Here is a 25,189-nt window from a genome sequence, read left to right as displayed (position 1 = left end):
TTAGAAAGGATTTAGTCATTATTCTATTCTTAGAACAACTCTCCAACCATACAGTTTTATCGAGTAACACAGATAGCTAAAGTAATCAGCATTACTACACTAAAATAGGTACTACTTTTAAAATTTTCCGAAATTAAATTTAACCCCCACTTCATATAAAAGCACTAAATTAAAACAAACATAGAAAATTATGAATTATTGAAAAAAACAGCTCACAGCTGATTAGGCATTGTTCATTTATTATTATGACGCCCCCCTCCCAGTCTCTAATTTTTCAATCCTTTTCTCCAAGACTAACTAAAAATATGAAATTGGTGAATAAAAATTGTCCCTTTGGTACTGTCAGAATTAGTCTGAGTACCATAACTAGTACTTCTACTATTACTACTGTCAATATTAAATTTGTCACAACTAATGGACACCTTGAGGTAAATTACTCAATAGAGCTCCATCTAAAAATGCACATACCGAAAGTGAAAACTAGAAACTACATAGATGAACAAGTTCCATCACAAAAACAACTAATTCAAAAACACTTTATTCAATACATATAAGTCTATTTGTTAATTAGTATCCTCAGTACACCTGTCCATTTATACAAACGGATTCTATAAATAAGAAAGTAAAACACTTGAGTTTTTGTAAAAGTTAGTTACCCTAGTAACGTGTCATGATGATAATCAATATTCATATTTTCTCATTAATGAATTATTTAGAGAAATATAACCACAAGATGTCTTTTCAAATATTCTGTGGAGTTTAAATATTGAACCTTTAGATAGTTCTTGAATTCTCTTACGAGCGAAAAATTAGAGAATATTGTTACTGGTAATAATATAATCTCTCGTTTGGTAACAGATATCGTACTGAGGTACTTTGTTAAAGTGTACAGGACTTTGTACAATTAATTTAACATTTACTTTTGTATTAAGGTGGAGAATAATTCCACTGGTGAATTTCTTCTCATTTAGAATTTTAGTCAGTGTAGAGATCAAAGTCTTTGTACCAGTTCAATTACTATTGCTTTTTTAAACTACTCATTGCATCATTATCATTTGTTTGTTTAAAATAAACTTTGCCCATTTATTTACGTTACTTTTCTTCGTTGGATAAGTCTCATAACAGAAATCGGAGAAATGTTAAATGATTCATACATTTTCGAATGCAACTGACCAATGCCATTCGTAGTAATTAAAAAAGCGAGGGATTATCGATGTATTGTACACTTCACGTATTGATAGGGTTTTGGAAAATATAAGAAAAATGATGGTAGGATTATGATTTATAAAAAGCCTTACAGCAGCACTGAAGTGATCTTGGGAAAATTCAGACGTTAACTTAATCAAAAAAAGATTGGAAACGAGTGTGAATAGTTGGAATAAGAGTTTAGAGTTAGAATTTAGGGTTGGGAATTAAATTTAGGGTTTTCATCACTGACTGGCATGAGCTGTAGTACTGAAACGTATTTTAGCTGTACCTTGACTGAGTTTCCAGGCTAAAACCCAAGAGCTTTCATTATAAATCTGAATAATACCAGGAGAAACGATATTTAGAAATTCATTTCAATGTATCATTGGACAGTTGCAAACGTCTGCCAAATCAAACAGTTACTGTTATTTATAGTCGTCAAATAATGATGCTACGAATTTAATAGGTCGCTATAAAAAATACACTACAGTCCTTATGTTTATTTGTCACAAATAGTTTCCAGCTTTTATGAACCTACTTTGGCATAAATGCTTAATAGGTAATGAGTTGTTAAAATCATGTTTTATTGATGTTATTTGAGTTGTAAATTAATAATGATGTACAAATCATTGTTGTTTATATCTAGAGGGTTTTTCACGGTCATATATCTCTTTCAAAGTATGTACTACATCATGTAGTTTCTTACAAGTTCGAACTTATCCACCATAAAAACATACCAATTTATGATAAACGTTGACGTCAAAGTGTAAATATCGTAACATTCAACGGTTTCACTTCATTTTTAACCGTACTAATATGTTGTGATATGTTTAACATCCACTGTTATAATTTTATTTTAACATAGGAAAACAAAATCTCAATACCAGTCAGTATAAATTTGATTTGTAAAATTAATGGTACCGCCTTATTCTCTAACTATTTCTCCTATTTATACGATCATTATCCCTGTTCCTGTCTGTTATGTTTATTGCTTTCCTTTGTTGTTTTTTTTAAAGAAGAAGTAACATTACGTGAAAATCAAAATGTCAGGTGATGGAAATATGTTTTGAATTCGGAGTAAAGAGAATGTATGTGGTTTCTGCGAATATATATAATTGAATATAGAAAAACAATATTTTTTTGACTAAATATTCCAGTAAATTAATCTGTTGCTTATTCTGATTAATTTCTGAATTGTTCAGTTGCTATCATCGGTGATTCTTTTGTCTAGATCTTAAATTATACATTCAACGTCAGGATAGAATAAATGAAAGTAAAATACGTATTCACGAAGACTCAAAAAAATGTTATGAATTTATGTATTATAGCCTAACCTAATTTTAATAATAATTACGCATATATAATAAATAAAAAGAAATCAACGCAAAGCAAGGAATACTAACCTAATATACCTACTTAATTCGTGAGAGTGGGGGTTTATTTTTATCAAAAGTACAAAATGTACTCAGTTGACTGATATTACAGTTTTCGGTAAGACATTGATAATATGTGAAATTTGATTCTTGATATTGTTAAAAGATATGACTTATTCACTTTGACATCTATACGTCATCAATTTAAGTACTATTTTAACAACATAGAAGGTATAATCATTATAATACTGAGTTGTTATACATCAAATGACTAGTTTTAATGAGGATATGTATTCATCACAACAACAAATATCAGGAGATTCTCTGATGATTAAACCCAAGTTAATCGATAAGTCGATACCTATAGTACTCTTCTTTCAAATTAAAGCGTTTTTCAAAAAGATCCACTGCTTTGAGAATGATTATATGAAATACAACTGATTTATGTTGAGTTGCATTAAATTTTGACGTTAATAAAGTTTATTGCTTGTACTAGAAACTCAAAGTTTCACCCAATCTATTCAGATTATCAAATATCCAAGACTGTGATTATATTAGCTTACATCACACTGTAGTAAGCAACAAAATCAATACTATTTTAATGAATTCACTTAGTATTATTTGTTTGTATTTTCCCATTGATGTTTGGAACTGCAACTGGCCAGTCTCTAATTGACATATGGGCATACTGTGCGTATTACCTCGATATAGCCTTAATTTACAAGCATTGAGAAGATTCAAACGAACAATACTAAGTGAATTAAAACTTCACCCCATCTGACAAGCAAACGGCTATCAGGACTCAGTAGCTGAGTGGATAACGCGATGGCGTTTAAAGCGAAAGGCAATGGGTTTGACTCCCAGAGTGAACATCAACTCTGAGATGCAGGTACATCCACCTAACGAGTCTTGAATGGGACGAAACGCGCGTCCTGGATTCCACTGCTAGCCACTATCCATCTTTGCTTATTTCAATGAATGTTTCTACTAAGGTTACAAGCCAAGGTTTTTTATCATAGCAAAGGACGTGTGGTAAAAAACTACTATATATATATATAATGCCCATGAAAAACAGTTCTATATTATACACTAAAAAAACATTTCAAAATATTACCGTAACTTTCACAGCCTACGACAATAATTCTGTCCGTATACAGATCAGGTTAATATGTCATTTTTTTCTGTTTCGAAAAATTCAATCACAGTACCGATTTTAACATTCAGATTCTTTACATTTGTGTTCACAAATAATAAGGTAGGGGTTAAGTGCATTCAGATAAGTAAATAACACCTAAACGGATACATTGATACACAAAAATTGTGATGTAAATCAATGATTATTTAAACAGGCATGTAAATCAAAGTCTTGTAAATTTATTTATATTTATCCCAACAATTTACTACAAAATATTTATATTTATAAAGAAAAACAAGCTGATCTCTTTTACATTTGAAAACTGTTATTAATATTTGTTGCCAAATTTTTTTATTTGTTTCACATAGTTTTTGTGTACTGTACTATGCTGATGTTAGTTTTTGAGCATAGACTAGTACTGATCAGAAGATGGTTGAGAAATAGGGCATACTAAATAGTAGTACATGTATATCATAGCCTGTATAGAACCAAAGGTACACAAAGAAATTATTTCAAGCCATTGGTTATCATTTTACTGATTACATTCATAGGATTAACTCTCCAGTAATTTTTTAACCTCTGTTTTATTAGGAGGGTGAATGATAAAAAATAAACGATAGTTCAAACTGTACCGTGGGAATTGTAGGCCAAGCCATATAATCAGGTATATTGGAATTAAATCTGAGAAAACTATTGGTTTCGATTCAAAAACACAAACAAAAAGAAAAATAGCCACCTGCTTGTGCAATGCAGTGAAGTTTAAATTCACGTGGGAGGATACGAGTAAACAACACCATGTGAATTCAAACTTCATCCCATTGCACAAGCAGGTGACTATTAGGACTCAGTAGCTAAGTTGATAACGCGATGGTGTTTGAAGCGAATGGTAATGGGTTCGAGTCCCAGAGTGAACATCAACTACCTGACGAGTCCGAAATAGGACGAAACGCGCATCCTGGATTCTACTGCTAGCCACTATCCATCTTTGCTTACAATGCTTGTGAATTTAGGCTATATCGAGGCAATACGCACAGTATGCAAATATGCCTATATGAGACTGACCAGTTGCAGTCCTAAACATCAATGGGAAGATTCAAACAAACAATACTAAGTTAATTTAAACTTCACCCCATTGCACAAGCAAGTGGCTATCAGGACTCAGTGGCCGAGTGGATAACGCGATGGCGTTTGAAGCGAAAGGTACTTTGTTCGAGTTCCAGAGTGAACATCAAGATACTTTTGAATGGCGGCTGAAATCAAAGAAAACGTTTGTTCGATATTTTAATCCTAAAAGTGACATTCGAACAGTATGTGTCATTAACAATGAAGAATGCATTTGCTCAATGAGCTAACGTAAAAATATGAAAAAACAAAATCATTTTGTTTTCAGTCACCTGGAAGATGCATATTATGGATTGGCAGATGCAAATGAAGTAAACTTAGTATCTCTTATTCCGAAACTGACTTATATTCAGAAATTTGTCTGAAATACTTTTTTCACCATCTTTTTTATAATAATCTAGTATATATATATATATATTCTCATCTTCCTATTTTTCGCTAACCACTCAAACGTAACCAAATTCTCTTATAACATTTGGAATTTACTAGCATACAACTGATTCATGGACTTCAAAACACAAACTGATATTAGGTAAACCACTATTGAAAACGTAAAAGTATTGGATAACCGTTTTGTCTCAGCACGAGACTCTTCAGCAGCGTGCATTAAGGGTTAAGAGTTCGAACCCGGAACAGAAGGTCTTCAATTCGATTTCCGGTTGTGAGTTCGTAGACGAGCACTGCTGAAAGAACCTATAATAAGATATAAGGTTTACAACGGTGGTTTACCCACGATCAGTTCATAACACAAAGTTGATGAAGGTTCTGTGATCTCCACAACACTACACAGATATTGTGATCTATTACCTATTTTCTAATAAATAACTATACCTTGTAAAACACTAAAAACATGATTATACTGGCTTAGCAAATGATATCAATGTAAAGAAGAATTTCCTGGTTGCACTGTCTTCAATGGCATACTGAGTTTCTATTATTACTTAACAACAGTATTTTTCTCTCGTAAGATGATGCTCAGGATTTGTAAAATACTTACGAAGCTATTAAGTCGAAATATCCTCGAAGACAAATGCGAGGTACTGAGTTATAAATCTTAAGGTGGATATTTATTATATTACTTGTCAGATGAAATACATAAGCAGTAGTTTATTATTAATTTTCAACGAAATCTGAGATAATATACATGAAGAATTGCAGTTTTCCAATCTCCTGGTAAATGGCTAGTCTGACTCAGTAAGTAAGTGGATTACGAGATGAAGTTTGAAGTGAAAGATACTCAGTTCGAGTCAACTTTCGAATATAGGAATATTCAACTAACTAGTTTGAATACAATTAAAAAAGGGTATTCCTGAATTCCACTACTAACCATCATTCATCTCTACTTATAAAATAGTGACAATTTCTATCATAATAAATCACTGCTTATTCTAATTTGCATAAAGTTGGGTAATCAGATAACACGTAATGTCCTGAAAAAATCGATCCTCCACTGACTGATTCATGTATTTGATAATGATTCATTTTCAAAACTGGATAAGAACAGAAACCATTAGCTGTCATTTTGGCTATTTTGTGATTTAGATGGGTTGTTTGTTTTCACTAGATTATGATCATTTTGTAACCTAATAGATACGTTATGCATGAGAGAAGTTTCATCTAAAGTTAAGTATAGCAAAATATTACGAATTCATTTTGTTTCACGATTTGTCATATACTGCTTACAATCGAAACATAATGGTATTGAACTGTAAGTTTTGTGTACATACTTTATATCATAATATGGGAAAAGTTCTCGTCATTGAAGATGCATCAAAAGAGTAATAAATATGGAAGAACTATAAGGGATGTGAATATTTACAGGTTGGATACGTGAATATTCTAGGCTAAAATTGAAGAGTATAGAAATAGAATTATTCCGAAATTTAATAATAATGTTATAGTTATTTAAACTTTGAAATAAAATTAAATTGACTGAATACAGAGCAGAATGGAAACAAAAGCTAACAACTAGTTTTGTGAATGAGGTCACCATTTTAAGGCAAGGTTGATATCTGAAACTTTTTGAATATATGAATTTGGTTGAAACATTTTTATGATAATTGCTTTAGGAAAGCGTGTTTAATTTGGCGTTCTTTGTTTAGTAATCACCGTAAAAGATTATGAAACACCAAAATTGCAGCCACTTTCAAGCAAGTGAACTTTATAAAAATTAGAATGGTTAGTAGTGGAATTCAGGAATACCCTTTTTAATTGTATTCAAACTGGTTAGTTGGACATTCCTGTATTCGAAAGTTGACTCGAACTGAGTATCTTTCACTTCAAACTTCATCTCGTAATCCACTTACTTACTGAGTCAGACTAGCCATTTGCCAGGAGATTGGAGAACTGAAATACTTTGTTCTTCCTCTAGTCAGATCTAAATATAGCCACATGTTCAAGAATAAACCGTGTCATCCATGAACTGTAATATTTAAATAAGTCAAGTGAAGATTAACTCTTATTGAATTAATTTCACAAACTAAATTTATCAGCTCAAATCCTACCTTTTCTCAGATTTTCATGATTCCAAACTGTATTGTATTAATAACCGAAATCAAATAATGAAGCCACGCAAACTATGAAATATCAGATAATTATTTCATCTTAGTTTACGATCGTTAAACACAGTAAATTCACATTTTTACATTGGATCAAACCCATAACCTCATAGTCTCACAACAAGCATTATTTATTTATCAATCATTCAGTCCAAACTAGAATGATTTAACTGTTCAGTACTTTTTATAAATTTTGATTAGTGCTTCTCAAGTTGATGTTAGCTTTTAAATCAGACAAGTCATCTTTAATGGTGGAAAAGATTTGTAGCTCAGGTGAATGATTTTGATGGAGTTTTGTACTCTGAGCTGGATGGTTTGGTCGTGAAGCTTTCATCATCTTTCTGAACGACATCATCAGCATAAATTAGGGTAGAATCTTTAGTTGTTTTACTTTGTATCTTCACTTCAATGCACAGAAAACACATGAATAAGGCATCCATGTTAGGGTGTTACTCATCAGATTATATATATATATATATATATATATATATATATATAACTATACTTCAGTTATCAACATTTGATTTATAGCATTTCTGTTTTGTTTCTAAAGACTATTAACATTTTCAAAATGGTTTGTAATTTACAGAAATTAATCAATTTTCGTTTGTTATTATACTGTTGCTATTTCCGTATACAACTCGATTCTAAATTGTAATTAGAAAAAAAACTGAGATTTTGAATGTATACATTGAATAGTCAAACCGTTGTTCGTTGTTTTGTCTACTCTTTGAAAAAACGTCGAAATTCGAACAACTTTTTAGATGAATTAGATGGAATTTATTCATTGAATTGTGACATTAATGTTTGAACGATTTGAATTTATTAGGAAACCTTGATGTGAAATATGTTATTTGACGAGTTTCATGTTAGGATTACTTATTTCACTTCCATAAATTTCTTTTGCTTATCAACAGTATGAAACAAACTTCGAACGAACAATTTATGAAAATATTCATCTTTTTTGTCAATCAATCTTCAAGTGATTTGTTATTTTTCGGATAGAGAAAACGAAGTTTTTTTCATCTTCAAAACATATAGCTGTTATCGATATGCGGTTGTGAAGATTGTTAAGTTTTTGATTGAGATCATGAATCGACGAATGTTAGACCACTATTGAAAACCTAGAAACACTGGATGACCGTTTCGTCCTAGTATGGGACACCTCAGAAGTGAGCATCCACGATCGCAGATGCGGAATTCGAATCCAGGACCTTCGGTCTTGCTCGTTAATACTCAACCTCTAAACCACTGGCCCGGAATCTAACAGCATTAATGTCTAACTTCAACCAATCCATGAAATTGTGTGAACAACTTCCATTATATGAGGTAGATACCTGTCTCCACCTGACAGAGATCGGACTCCACTGGTCACAGCTTCTCACTAAAACTCTCAGCCCCTTACGAAGCTAGTCACTAGTGAACACACGGTAGAAGGAGGTATCTACCCCACATTATGGAAGATGTTTGCTCAACCTCGTGGATCAGTTGATTTCAAACATTAACACCGTTGAATGTCGGCTCAGTGATATAATTTGTTTACCAGAACGAGGTCTTTCGTACATATTAACACTACTTCAATGTGGATATTTCATAGAAATATGCGCAATAGATTGTCCACAAGTACTTTCAAGGAGTAGCATAATCTCACCATGATATCCAAATTTCATTAAAACTAACTATAAATCACCATCGTCCTTACAGTTTAAAATACTGCAGTGAGTTATTGAATTAATATGAAGACAGTTGTTTATTCATCATAATCGCAGTTCAACATATGTACTTTAAATCCATATAGAATTACAAGTGTATACTGGTCGTTTATGCATTACTATATAAACAGTTTTAAAAAACTAATCAGTCACTTTCATGTCATCAAAATGTTAAAAAATTAATGTTGCAAATAAATGGCCATCGATTTGAATTATTTTTAAATTTTATTGACATCAAGTTTTTCACATTTCCTTTATAACACAATCAATCGTTATATGCAAGAATATAGGCACTTTTACCAGGATGTTACAGTATATATCAACCAGTGGTCTGAAGACTTGTACTGTTTGCGAAAACTTAAAAAACTCTGATTGGATGTCCACTGTGTTCAAAATTACGCTTACCTAAGACAGTTGTTCAGTGGATACTGTGTTTTCAATAATACTACAAAATGTTATGGGTTTCTACTAAAAAGTATTTTAACTATTCTATTTGATCTTGATGGTCATTTACATTATTAGCGTAAAACATATTTTATTCCGTCGAAATTTACATTAAACTCTTTGAATATACTGAAAACACAAGTTCATTTCCATGTTCCCCATAAACTGATTTATACACCATATAGATTTGGCATTCAAAATCATATATTTTCACAAAACACACAAAATTACAAATATATTTTTTGAATATTTATTAAAATTTAGTTAATATTTGAAAGAGAGAAAAAAATAGCAATACTCAAATAATGTCTCCACAGTTTACTTTTTTTTATATGTCTCAGTGGTTACTGATTGGTTTTGTCACAAACTATTCTAGTCACCAAAGTTACTCATTTGCACACATACACAACATATTATGTGAATGGTTCTAAAATCAATGCACTGTAAAAAGCATATGTATACTGATACTTTAAATGCATACACACACATGATATCAATAAGCTAACACACACACACACTCACATGCCCATATTCGAAAAGTACATCTAAGCAACATATGAAAGAGAAAAAAAAAGTAATATGAATTATCGTTGAAACTAATGTGTGCTATAATCTTTCTACACTTAAAACAAAAACAAAAAATAAGTGGAACAGAAATTAATTTCTATATCTACTAATTATAATTTCACATAACACTACTACTGATTACAATTTTTTTTTGCAAATCTTGCTACTAAAACACTATTATGTAATCATAGACGTTTAAACAAAGAGAAAAAATTATATGTCATTCAAAATATATTACGGAAAACGATACTTCACAGAATTATAGAAACCAAAAAAAGAGAAATCAGTTGCTTGAAAGCACAAACCTTTTTATTGTTCTAGAAAAAAATTTTTCAATCAAACAAACACACTTTTTTCACTTGAAATTAAAATAAAAATTAAAACAGGAAAAGAGAGAGAGAGAAAAAACAAAAAAATTAACGGAAACAACAACAAAATGAAATTAATGAAGCATAAAATAAAGATTTTATTGGGGGTTTTTCTTTGTACCTAAATTGTTTTCTTTTTTCAATTCATTTTAACGATCCAAATATATTGAATATATTGAACAATGAATGACGAACTCCTTCCCTTGTTCAACTGTCTTATGTTTTCAAGCAATCTAATTAAACTAGTTAGTTAAATCATATAAATACATACACAAGAATGTGTACATACTTTTTTAAACTCAAACATACATTAATCTATTTAAGAATGTTCATTCTTTTTTTGATTGAATAAAAGTTTAAATTCAAAGATTTACATCTTGAAACAAAAAAAAACAAAACAAAACATTAAAAAAAAGTGTTAAAGTGTTAACATTGTCATTTCTTCCGATTCATGAAAAACCGATTGTTTTCAAAATATATCTTTCGAGTTTAAAAAAAGAAAATTGGTTGAAAAGAAAGTCAACTAAACAATATGTCAAAAAAGAAATAAAATGATAGAAGTCGATTGTTTCTATGTTATCAAGTAATTACATATTCTAAAATATATATGTATATATTATCACTACACATGTACGTATATGTATACTGTCTTCTAATAGAAAAAAATGTTTTTTCAACAGTTTTTCACAACATTACTAAAATAAGTTTTCTGCAAAACATGTTAAAATGAGTACAGTTATATGTAAGGTCGAGGGTGGGGAGGATAGGAATTGGAAAATAACTCACCCAATTAAACATCAAAGGTGAATGAATAGATATTGAATGCTAATGGAAAATATTTGTATGGAAATAAACTGGACACTAGTAGGAAAATGAAAGGATATCACTGACAAAAAATATTCATAAAATCAAAAAAAAAACCAACAAATAGGATATTATTTCGTCGTAAAATGTATCAATTTTATATTCCTTATTTAGTCTGTTAACTATCTCAAGCATGATATATATACCATGAAACATACTAGCATACGGTAATCAAGATCACTCACGAACAAACACAAACATGCACAACCAACCACATTTATTCTTTGACCAAATTGATCAAATTTTATTCATTGTATCTATGATGCAATATGTTGAAATATTTTTTTTGTACTTGGTTATACTTTTTTTCTGAAAGAAAAAATATTTGTTTATTGTAACTCTGTGAACTGTTAGAAAAAAAAAGTTTTTTTTTGCACTTGAAAACGACAATAGCAACCATAACTTGTCAAGCTTCTTTTAATTTCACTTTGGTTTCTCACACATTTTCACAAATATTTATATTGATTGGTAAATATTTGGTATTAATGGACTTGCGGTCCAGTTGGAAGCCGGTTGAATCACTGGAATGATTGGATAAAGAGAGAGAGAAAGAAATGAAACGGATAAAGAAAATCTGTTGATAAATTTGAAAATCAAATTTTTATGGTTGAAGCTATAGGTCGAGCTTTCAATGTTCAATTATTATGTTATATTTAACAATTTCAATCATTTTTTGTTCAATAATTAATGGTATATTTCTAGCCAAACTAGGGAACTGTCCACTAAAATAGATTATTCAAAAATTCATTTTTTACTGTAGACATATGCATGACACATTCATCCTGTGTAAAGATAATATATCACAGCAAGACGTACTTAGGTAGTTTAACGAAGTGCATCCAGCCATTCTGTTTACATCGGAGGAAAAGAGTGATGACCGAATAGCTTTTTTGGACGTCCTCTTAACTAATAGAGCAGATGGATCGTTAAAAAGAAACATAAACAGAAAAAATACTTGGACTGGACAGTATACGCACTTCCTTAGCTTTGTACCTCTACAGTGCGAACGAAACCTGATCAAAACCCTTAGTTACCGAATACGCACTTTATGTTCGGCAGATATAGTTGAAGATGAGTTAAACACCTTGCATAATGCTCTAAGGGAGAACGGTTAACCTAGAAAGTCTATAATTAAATATATGATCATGAAAGTGAAAATAGGCGAAATTCAAACGGTCAAGAAGTCCTTGTTCATGCGCCTACAATTCAGAGGGATGCCAACCACAAGGCCAATTAATCAATAGCAATCTTAGCTATTGGATGACCTAATTAGACAATGTACTTACGACCTTTCGTGGTCAAATGTAATTGTCTCTCTTATCTTTATTCACAAATCTTTGTATTATTATTATTATTATTATTAATGGTTAAACATCATTATTAATCTCCCATATACATGATTCATTCAGTTCGCATTGATCCCTCATTATTAGGTCTTATTAATTTTTCACACAATTTAGTCTTCCATTAAACATTTGATCGAATTGTAATTGTACTATCATATCTCTCTCACCCTATCTGACCCATATGTATTCTGATTACAGATCTTAAATTTTCATTTAACATATATACAGATTCAAGTTAACATTCTATATGAGTCATATCAACATTAACAATTTTATTCTATAATGTTTGACAATCCTAAGTTTGCATACTGTAAACGATGTACTTTTCCCTTAACCTGGCCGATTTTTCGGATTATTAATTTGGATATATAATTGTAGAACCTGAAGGGAATTTATCGAAAAGAATATTCTTCGTTCAAATATTAGTCTTTTAATTAATAAACTGTTAAATCAATAATCTAACTTTGTAGTACTCAGTATTGTTAACAGTAACAGACTCAGAAAACTCTAAATACTTAAAATGAAATACTTAGTATGAATTAAACTTCAGTATTCAGCACTCAATGAACACAAAAGTGAGCAAAAATGTAGGATATATAGAATGCTAAATGTGTATTGAAAACATGACCACTAATCTCGGCCACTTTTGATTAAATGAAGTTGAACACAATTTAACTAATCCACAGATTCAAACTCTGTAAATCAACTAACTGTTGCCCTATAGGGTCGTTATGATTGGTAATTAGAAAGTACGATAATAAAACTATGTATTGCAACCTTGCTTAAGATGATTCTATTTTGTTGGAGTTTCATTTTGGAACTTCAATAAAATCATCTACCCAAGCTGTCTATCTTTTACCATCTCATAATGATTCTTCAATGAATATCATTCCATTTTGGAAATTAGTATTAATCGTTTAAAAATCCCAATCATATTAAAAGACTAATATTTGAACGAAGAATATTCTTTTCGATAAATTCTCTTCAGGTTCTACAATTATATATCCAAATTAATAATCCGAAAAATTGGCCAGGTTAAAGGCAAAGTACATAGTTTAATGCATGTAAATTTAGGATTGTCAAATCAAATAGTTAATGTTGATATGACTCATATAGAATGTTAACTTGAATCTGTATATATGTTAAATGAAAATTTAAGATCTGTGATCAGGATCAGAATAAATATGGGTCAGATAGGGTGAGGGAGATATGATAATGCAATTACAATTCGATCAAGTGGAAGACTAAATTGTGTGAAAAATTAGTGAGACGTAATAAGGAGGGATCAATGCGATGTGAATGAATCATGTATAGGGGGGATTAATAGTGATATTTACTCTATAATAATAATAATTATAATAATATTTATCTACAAAGATTTGTGGATCATGTTTAGGGGGGGATTAATAATGATATTTAACCAATAATAATAATAATAATAAAATACAAAGATTTGTGAATAAAGATAAGAGACAATTACATTTGACTACGAAAGGTCGTAAGTACATAGTCAAATTAGGTCATACAATAGCTAAGATGATTGTTCATTAATTGGCCTTGTGGTTGGCCAAGGGAGAAGTAGGGGTTGGAGATATTTCTTCTGTACACATAGCTCAGGTTTCTTCATTCTGATGGCTACTGCCTCCGCCGTTTGAAGGACTTTAAGCCTGACAAGCTTAGGCAAAAAATTACTGACCCTATAAATAATTGAAAAAGATTGGTTTATACTGGCACTATGACCAGTTTGTACTAAATGGGCCAAAATCGAGCTGTTTACTTTCCTCATCAGACCTTTGCTTAGCCACGCTGGGAGGTGTTCACGAGCACGAAAATGTAAATTCCTAGAACTTCGACCAATATAACTTGCTCCACAGGAGCAGTCGAACTGATAAATACAAAATGAAGTGTATTAGTTTAGTATTAGTTTATTTTGGAAAAAAAATGTGAGATAATTTTTCGTTCAAAGTTTTGTTCTTTTAAGTGATCAAATGGGAATAAAATTTACAGATTTTTTTAAAACAAGGTCAAGGACACTTTTGGGGTAATGCATCTTGTAATCACAGATTGTTGATAAAATATTTAACAGATAAACATGATGGAATATAAATTAACAATTGACAGAACTAATGACTAAATCGATCTTCAGATCAGTGACCATACATCTTAGTTTTTAATTTGCTTTTAAAAAAACTACAATTCAATGATTAAAGGTTTTGTGAAACGCAGTGTTGAACAAAACTATGCAGTCGTCTACACATATAATATTAACTTAAATTTCACTTTTAATAATATTTTGACTAACACAATTTTATCCTGAGGCATAAAATAATCTATTTTACAGAGTTTGTTGATTGATTATTAAGCCTTAATTATTCTTGTCGATTGACAGACGATACTTTAAAATGACAGGAAAGGTAAGTAATTTACATGAATATGCTTAGGAGTGAGATGTTCTCAAAAGTGAACGGTTCTACGTAAAGTAATAATTTTGTTGAGAATGACAATGACAGTTTCATATTTCCCGAGAAAAGCCTTGAGTACGAAACCTCAATAACAAACAAACATCGTTATGAAATAAATCATGTCTATTCATTACTTCCTTAGAAAACCTTAGAACAGGTAGTCACTTAGATTGCTCATGTGGGGCAGGTTACATTGCCCGCTCAAAGTGACCACTTTCCAAACGTATCTTAGAACACTATCCGGAATGGCTTTTAAAAGGAGAATGTAAAAAATTACTAGTTCTATACAGGAGCATTTAATCAACTGTGGACACATCGCTCCAAAGGAGTCTCGTTTTATAGTAATCCACACTGTTAAAAGAATTGGATCGAAGGGGATTCGAATCAATATTTTATACACTATTGAGGCATTGGCAATCCACGAACTCAAGCTCGAACTTTGCGTGCAAGAATGATTCGTCCAACCTCTCATCACTACTTGGCCCTAATTCCTTTTATTGGTATGTTTCGGTGTTTTCCCTTTCTCATTATTTTTATTTGATTATTATTGATTTTTTTAAATTAGCGTTTTGTAATTTTCAACTGTAATCAGTTATTATTATTACCTTTAAACAAGTTTTCTTGATTATTATTCAGTTATTATTATGATGACCTGTATGTTTGCCGTTTTTCTTCTTATCTGTCAATCGGACAATTATCTGACCCATAAATTATTTCCAGCCTCATATTCCTTCCTTATCCATTGATTATTGCGTAACCTCATCTGGTAATAAGAGTCTCGAATCAATTTATGATGCAATCATTTCTATTCTTCTATAGACATAGATTTTCCGTATAACTATAAATACGAGTGTACAGCTTAAGTAAATGATTTCATCGAAAAGGAAATTTTCTTCTTTGAATTCGCTTTATTCTATTAAATTGTTCTGGTATATCAATTGGTAAAGAGTCAAGAAAACTCACTTTGAATTCATTTTCGAACACAGTTAACTGATTATAGACACAGCTATGATAAAACACTTCCAATGGTCATACTCATTACGTTACAAGCTGTTATTTAAAGGTTTATTTACCTTGAGACGTTAACTTTGAACTATATTACCTGTGTTATATTTTCCATAAAAGATAAGATATAGAACTTTCATAAAATAAATCAAGTATCTGAACGTATTTGTATGGCTGAGTTATCATAATAAGGGATTGTACAAAAATATACAGGAAATCGAACATATTCATAGTAGATATAAGTCATGCTTTTGCTATACATGTCTTTTATATATATATTCAAACTTGCGATACAAGGTGGTAGTTAAAAGTAGTCGACAGGAAACCTTGAACCAAAGTTTCGTGCTAACTGGGACTCGTCAGAAAGGTGGTTCCCCAAGATTATGGATACACTTTGCCAATGAGTCCAGAATGGTACGGAATCTATGTCCAGAGTTCCTCACATACTACTTAAAACTGTCATTTTACATCACGACATAGTGCACCCTATTTCAAACTACATTGCAGTTTGATCAGTAGGATTCGACTGGCATTAACAATGACTTAACCTTCATAATATTAGTCACTGCTCAATGACCAATCAGTTGTAAATATTCTAACTTGTCTAACTTTCGTGATGACCATTGTGTAGCATAAATTACTAACCGTCGTATTCAAATCGTTTCTGCCCCAAACATTTTTACATCTTCCAGAGTTATGTAATGATCGACAATTTTGGTGGCAGTCACATTACTCAATTGTATTATGCAACATTATATTAACTTTTAAACCCGTTTATCAACAAATACCATCGTCTCAATTAAACGACTGTCGATCAATGATATGAATTATTTAGAATTATTTACAAGAAGCGTTAATCATTGGATTTATCTTAGTGATCTGAAATAACTAATTTATGGCGTAACTTGAAAGTCCTGTGCTCCATTTCTGTCAAATGGTCTATACTATATTACGTAACCGAGCACCTTTTTATTACTTCATATTTTTCGATGATAACTTAGTTGATATCAATCCATGACGAAAACTCTTCGTAGATAAGACGAAGATTGCGAACAATTAACAAAATTTCATGGAAATTAATAAATTCTTACCAAACTGTTTGATTTATGGTTCATATTATATTCAGATATTACATTCTGAAATCTTGTTTATAATTAGACTCGTTTAAAAAAATATCACAAACATCATATGAACACATTCTACTGAATACATTATACAGTAATCATGATATTGATTGAACTCATATGGCTATTTTATTGATTATCTGTCATGGTAACTATCTAGAAGAATAATTTAACTGTAATGTTTAATGAAAATGAGGTTTTGTGGAGATTTTAGTAATTTTTATATATAGGAGAAATCATGGGTCAATTGAAGCTACATCACTATGGAAAACCTGGAAGCACTGGACAGACGTTGTGGGACTCCTCAGCAGTATGCATCCACGATCCCGCCTCACGAGATTAGAACCCATCACCTATCGGTCTCGCGCGCGAGCACTTAACCACTAGACCACTGAGAAGCAGTAAACAGTGGGGTTTAGCCAGGTCTGTTGGGAGATAGGAACTCACTGACAACATTGGTGAATGGTTGCTCAATTTCGTGGATTGGTTGAAGTTAGACATTAACACCGTTGTATGCCGGCTCAGTCGTCTATCGATTAAGTTCTCGCGCGCGAGACTGATAGGTCCTGGGTTGGAATCTTGCGAAATGGGATCGTGGATGCACAGTGCTGTGGAGTCTCACAATAGGATGAAACGGCCGTCTAGTGCTTTCAGGTTTTCCATGGTGGTCTAGCTTCAATTGACTCATGGTTTCAACTATGTAATGTTAAATGTTTTCAATAGTTTATTGTACTTATAAATTATTCAAGTGTTTAAATAAATAAAAAAAATTTTCTTTCAATGACTCAGATAGATGATTGTAAAATTTTTCTCCTTTTATTTTATGATTTAACCTAGACATAAGAAATGGTCATAGATACAATAGAATCTCTTTTTTTCTTTTCTTTCTTTTTTGCTGATTCATTATTTCTATAATTAGATTTTGTCTATCAGTTAAAAATTTGATGTCTGATCGATTAATTATTGGTACACAGATATACATATATACGCACACACACACTTGCATATATGTACACCCCATAATTTTCGACCTTTCTATTTTTGTTTTGTCTAAATACATTCTGAATAGAAATAACATGGTTTATTATTATTCTCCACTTTTATGTATATGACATTAAAGGGATCAAATTGTATAAATGCCGAAATTTTACATTTTACCTTTTTACAAAAAAAACGAAACAAACAACTATAAATTTAAGATTAGAAATAAGCGTCAATGATTATATCTGAATAATATATCAATTTGAATAAAGGAAATATGACTCACTTGGACCAATCATTGAAGGTGTAACAGGTGTATGCATTAGGGCTTGTGATAATGAATAATTATCAATTGGTCTAGAGAAAGGCAATAAGGCAGTAACAGCTTGTGCTGCAGCTGCAGCTACAGCAGTTGGTCCAGTTACTAAATTATGTTGAACAGGATTTTGATTATGTAAAATTCCATTAGGTATTTTTTGTTGTGACATAAAATTGGTTAAGTGTACAGTTTGATTAGGAATTGGTAATAAACCTCGATTATTTTCATTAGTTGATGTTAAATTATTTTGTCCAATAGAATTACGTAATAAAAAGTTGGAATTCTGTAAAGAATTCGATGCCCAAGCTGCACGTAATGCCAACATTAATGAATCAGAATTATTTAAACGATTTGTTACATCCCATGAGGTTAGATCAGAAGCTGGTCCCAAAACACCAGGATTTGATCGTAATTGGTTTGAGTTAATGACATTATGGTTAGATAGTTGATTATCATTAGGTAATAAACAATCAGATTGTTTTCTTGTACGTGGATATCTTGCAGTTTCTTCATTTCCATTCATTAATGACGTTGATGTCGATGATTCTGGTGGTTCACTATTACGTTTTGACGACCTTGCTTTCGTAGTACTAGTCAAAGGCATAAAAAATAAAATAAAAACAAAGTACTTTAAAATTTGTTTACTGATTTCCTGAGTTTAATACTGTCTGTTCACGTTATACTTATAAATCAGTCTGAAAATATATCATGGTAGGAAACACTAGATAGTTATTTAACTTTATTACTGGACAGCACAGTGAAGTACTCTTATGAATCTGCAAATTTCATAGCTCACAGAGTATTATACTTTTCCAGACAACTGAATCAGAATATAACTGTTCAAAAGTTAACCTCAATCAGTTTATCATGGAATGCATTTTCAGAATTGATTAACACTTTAATTCTCCGTATATTTGATTCATTTAATCTGTATCCCATTTACTTATGTAAAGAAATATTATCTAAATGATTATGAAATTGAACAGTCAACTATGAAATACTTGTGGGAGATAAATATTAAGAAATGTACCATCTAAAACTTCACTCGACTGTTTTGGGGGGTTTTTTTCATTCGATTTACTTCATTATGAATGAAAAAAAAACTTCGGAAGATACATCGTCTTTATAGTATTTATCTTTTTGTAAAAGATAAATTCGTTCTAATATAACTATGTTCAGTGATCCATGTATAAATATGACATTTTGATTATCATTATCAATTATATTGCGGGTGTGTGTGTGCGCACGCTTAATTAGATAAAAACGCATCAGTAGTTTTGCGTGTGTTCTATGACACGTTTAAGTGAAGTTGTCATGGTTGATGTATGAAATATAATCCAAAGATTCTAATTATTATCTGAAATGATTTCGTTTTCTTTGTTCCATTTTTTACAATAATTTAGCTTTTGATATTGTATCCCATTTTACATTGAAAAATGAATGTATAGAATGATGATATGCTAAATCTAAGGAGTATGATAAACACTTATTTTCAATGTACGAAATCGATATCTCACTGATAAACGAAAAAAGGGAATGAAATGAAGTATAATTTTGATTGATACGAGTAAAATGTAATTTGTTAGTAGAATTCCATTCAATATATGATTCACGATGATGGCGATTTATGTTGAGAAATTATTTTTTTTAACCTCAGGTAGATACCTTTAATGGTGCTGTGTTCGTTGAGATTGATGGTTAATAGAAAGGCTTTCACCATCATTACCTACTTCAAAAGTAATAATGACTTATGCAGTACCAGAAGTAGTTAGTGCCGGAAATAGAACATTAAAAAAATTCCGGTTTAAGCATGAGATTCGTAAGCTTCGTTTTTATCAAACCACGCAATATAAATCTGTGAAATGCGGTTCAGTAATTGCAGGCTACATACTGGTCAATTCAAATAGTTCTGTACTTAAAAAAAACCGTAATATGTTTTATGCATTAATTTAGAAATAAGCTTTCTTATGTGTTTTAAAATTAACCAAAGTATTACGTCGTTTTTAAATTCTCTATAAATAACTGCTTACCTTGGTTGATCGTCTGATGGTTTTTGTCTATCAGCCAGTTTAACTTCTAATGGCCCTTTACCATTTTCTAATGTGATTTGTGCATTACGAATTCCATCGATTGCTCTTTGAGCGTCTTCAGACCGAACAAAACGTACAAATCCAGCACCTAATAATGTGAAATTAAAACAATCGGATCATAATTATACAAATATTATGAACAGTGTGTCATTGATAGCTAAGAATCAATGTGTTGTAGTACAAAGTCATGTGCAAATATATTTTTTCAAGGAAACGAGTAGAAATAAACCCAAGTGAAACTTGATGACATAAAATCGCCATAACCGGTTATGGTGTTGTAGTTTCCTTTTAGGTTCCAATAGTTTAAACTACATCAGTTGTACGAATTATCTGAAGAGTAGCTGCAAAATTGGTTTAATTCATAACCTAGTCATAAAACAAAAATGGTATTCATAAAAGAAAGAATATAACGTATTGTTGTTTAGTCACTTGGAACATTCGCTAAATGCTCTTTACATTTTGTCGATATGTGCATGTATGTAGGTTATTATTTACAACTATGGAAAATTTTATGCAAAGATGAATAGTGGCTAGCAGTGGAATCCAGGTTGCGCGTTTCGTCGAGGCAATACGCACAGTATGCAAATATGCCAATAACAGACTGACCAGTTGCAGTCCTAAACATCAATGGGAAGATTCAAACAAGTAATACTAAGTGAATTTATGGAAAATTTTGTTAAAAATTTGAGCTATATTTTAGGGTTATTAGTGTACATCACAATAAAGATAAAATATGAACATTGCCTGTAAAACTGATGTCTCATACTTTCATGATTAAATTAAATCTGAGAGGACTTTATCAATAATTGATGATAGTATTCATGTATCGTATAGTGAGTAAATTAATAATTATGTTTAATCGTAGTCTATACATACTCACAGATCATAAATCACTGAAATAACAAAAACATATCATTATTCAGAAAGGTTTATAGTCAGGACTGAATTTGAACAGTCTTTGTTTATACATAACTCTTTTCAAGGGACACTGCAATAAAGATTGAATTTACATTTAGGATACTGATTAGTAGTGTAGCTTAGGTCTCACATTTTATTCTCTTGAAGATTTGACAGTTGGATATACCTGTAACTCAGTGTGAACATCAGGACTGAAATGCAGGTACCTCCAGCTTACAAGTCCTTTTTCTGAAGAATCTCGGGATGTTGCTTCAGATACACATAAAATATGAATCATACTGAGATAAAAAACCTATCAGTACCTGTACAGAAATTGTTCGATCTCTTTGTCATTACAATAGCAGTTGCTATAGGTCCATAAGGTTGAAAGATCTGCTTCAAATCTTCAACATTAGATGCTGTCCACGATTCAGGAATATTGGTAATATAAACATTTTGTGGATCCTTTTCAGATTCCTAAGATGTATCGAAAAAAGCAGAAGGGAAAGGTGATCTTCGAACAAATATTAAAAAACGAATAAATTGTTACCAATATTTTTATTATTATTTCATGTTGTTACTTTTTCTTCGATTTTTAATTTTCCAGTAGCAAAAATGTTAAAACAGGAGTCTATGTGGATACTGTTGAATTTTCATAGATAACGTTACACAGTGATTTTAATCAGACAACTTTATGTCCTGAATTCAATCTCCGATTCGTTCATGGATGTGCACCGTAAGGAGTCACATATTCGAAAGAAGCATTTAATTAAGTCTTCTCAGTGTTTAATAATCGTTTGGCTGATATCATTACATGGTTTATTCCAGAAAATAAAAATTTTACTTACAAGGATATAAACATTAGAAAAAATTGTGGAAAAACTCAGGGGAACTGTTGATTAAGTGGGAGGTTTATAATATTATATATTTTTCAGAAATGGATTTCAGTCTATCTTATTTCAGAATGGAATTCTCTAGAGATATAAGGGATATATTAACTCCAGACCTGTCAACATTTTTGTCACATTACTGTTTGTTTTATTGAATGAAATGCTTTCATTATGTTAAACAAGAGATGATTGATGAAACATACTTTACGTTTGATAACTTGAAATCGTTAGTTCATTTTGTTAGATTCTAACTAGTCATCTATCTATCTTCATGTATTTGTATAAAATTGTAATTTAATGTTTTACTTAGGCGAATATCATTTCGGTTTGTCTATATATTTTGTCAGATACTGAGGATTTGATAGTAGTTCCCACCGATATCTTTATAGTATCTCAACATTTTCAGCTTTAGACAATTAGAAAAGGTATAGCCCAACGTTTATAAGAATGCCTTCGATGATAACTACATCATTTCAACTTGGCTGAATATCACCGATCTAGCTAGAATATTAGGAAACTACAAAAAGTCAAGAATTGAAAGTTAACTGATAAAAAAAGACATTAAATTTCATAATGTCCGTAATCTTGCTATTTAAAGAATATCAATGCTTTGAATGATATTCAAATGTATGGTTAACTTGAAAATTCTGAAACATGGATTATAAAGAGTAAAAATACCACTGGGTAAGCTAAAATAAACAATAGCATTTGTGCTAACCATTGTCACGATTTCATTTTATTATTATTTCTATCTTTCGAATACAATCCATTTATCATCAGGTTAATTTTGATGTATAAACATAAACAAATGCAAACTAAATATTTCAGATAAAAACCTCAAAGAAATTCTAGCATCTTTCCTTCTCTCTTAATCTGAAACTTGTAGACAGATCATTACATTTCGAATCATTTTATTTGTTGGATTTTAAATGTCTTTCTAAGGTACAACATCAATAATAGAAGTTTAAAAGATGAGAAGTGATTTATTCGAATCTCCGTATAGCTTAACAGTACATAGCGTTGACGTGTGATAAGTTTGTTCTATTTGAACCGATGTTTACAGATGACTTTTCACTTGTTAGTAATCATTTTCTCTTGATTCAGTTAATAAGATAATACTGCAAACTTTAGTTTACGTTAAGATCAGCCGTTTAATCTTATAAGTAAAAACAACTTTGGGAAGTATTAATATCTTACTAAGATCAAGATTTCATTTATGATTATGTACAGTTTATAGTATCCGTTTTATTATCATGAAAAAAGGGAAAAACAAATAAGATATTCTTCATAGATAAACAAAAAAACAATGATTACAATGAATTAAACAAATAAATGAGTGCACGAACAAGAAGAAAAGAGGGAAAACAGAAACATAAAAAAAACAACATTAGATTAATTGCAACAAATCAAATTATGTAAATGGGTACGAAGACATGTGACTGAAAAATTGATCAGATTGTTAATGATCTTTTCTTGTGAATATATCCATTCCCCCTTCCTTTTCTTTCCTGTCATATATATATATATATATATATATATATATATATATATATATATATATAGTTATACATCTTGTAATTCAACTTGGAAAATATTATATGAAATGTACAAGTCGACAGGGAAGTGAAGTAGCTACTAAATGAATAATCCCATAACTTAAGGAATCCCTGCTATACTATGGTTAAATACATGAGTATACATGAATTATTCTATTCATATCCCTAAATAATTTTTTTAATAGTAAATAGGCTGAAGTTGTTTCCTTTAAATAAGATAATCTGAATATAGATTTTATATAATTTATTCTGTGTGAATATACATCCACACACTTAAAAAATCAACCTTCTGTTTGTAAACATACAAGTTCAATTGTTCTAATTGTCAGTTATTCTTTTCCCTTTTGTTTTTAATATCCTACATTTTGGTTATTATGAGTCATTGAGTTTCTATTGGATTTTTACATTGTTTATTAAACCGGTAACTTATTCTAACCAGTTACAAATGAAAAATGATCAAACTAGAGTTCAGTCATATCGTCTATAGTTGAACTAACTTTGGAAAGTTTTGCTTCGGTTTTTTTTTCGATTGACTATTAATTTGGTTATATTAACTTTTCTAATCTTAGATCTTTATTATAGAATTACCTCACTACTTTTGAGCTTTAAAGACTATTTAGATCTTGAAGTTGTCGAATGTATTCAACATTATTATTTTCAATATGTAGCATGAAAGCAATTACCTAGTGGTAAATCTTTTTGGACACTTAAATTGGTTACATCCGGAGAACAATTGAAAATCAGATTAATAAATATCTGAAATCATTATTTCAATGAATCAAGTTTTATTTTGACAGTTTATTTTAAATTTAATGATAATGAAGAAACTATTGAATCAATAAGCAGAGATGGATAGTGGCTAGCAGTGGAATTTAGGATGCGCATTTCGTCCTATTTGGGACTCGTCAGCTGGATGTACCTGCATCTCAGAGTTGGTGTTCACTCTGGGACTCGAACCCAGTAACTTTCGCTTCAAACGCCATCGCGTTATCCACTCGGCCACTGAGTCCTAATAGCCACTTGCTTGTGAGATGGGGTGAAGTTTAAATTCATTTAGTATTGTTTGTTGGAATCTTCCCATCGATGTGTTAGGACTGCAACTGGTCAGTCTCTTATTGGCATATGCGCATACCATGCTTGTGAATTAAGGCTATATCGAGGCAATACGCACAGTATGCACATATGCCA

At 30.9% G+C, this 25,189-nt stretch overlaps 1 protein-coding gene and 2 non-coding genes across 3 annotated transcripts in view; 1 reads left to right on the top strand and 2 right to left on the bottom strand.

The window, feature by feature from the left end:
• Window positions 1-4,538: 4,538 nt before the first annotated feature.
• Smp_tRNA_00640_Pseudo_TTG.1.1 lies at window positions 4,539-4,610 on the top strand. Its single transcript has one exon. It is a non-coding gene (tRNA).
• Window positions 4,611-18,468: 13,858 nt separating this feature from the next.
• The window catches only part of Smp_150140 (putative pi3kinase), a gene marked incomplete at both ends in the record, with an annotated part of 54,963 nt that continues 48,242 nt past the window's right edge, over window positions 18,469-25,189 (bottom strand). The window contains 4 exons of the mRNA XM_018796529.1: window positions 18,469-18,494; window positions 18,536-19,158; window positions 20,599-20,746; window positions 21,879-22,032. Of these exons, the coding sequence (XP_018651662.1) occupies window positions 18,469-18,494; window positions 18,536-19,158; window positions 20,599-20,746; window positions 21,879-22,032 (951 nt within the window). The remainder of the gene's footprint in view (window positions 18,495-18,535; window positions 19,159-20,598; window positions 20,747-21,878; window positions 22,033-25,189) is intronic.
• Window positions 24,941-25,007, bottom strand: Smp_tRNA_00081_Gln_TTG.1.1. Its single transcript has one exon. It is a non-coding gene (tRNA).

This window comes from Schistosoma mansoni, chromosome 4, assembly GCF_000237925.1.
Source record: "Schistosoma mansoni strain Puerto Rico chromosome 4, complete genome".
Lineage (NCBI taxonomy): Eukaryota > Metazoa > Platyhelminthes > Trematoda > Strigeidida > Schistosomatidae > Schistosoma > Schistosoma mansoni.
This window is presented reverse-complemented; position numbering and strand designations above follow the sequence as displayed.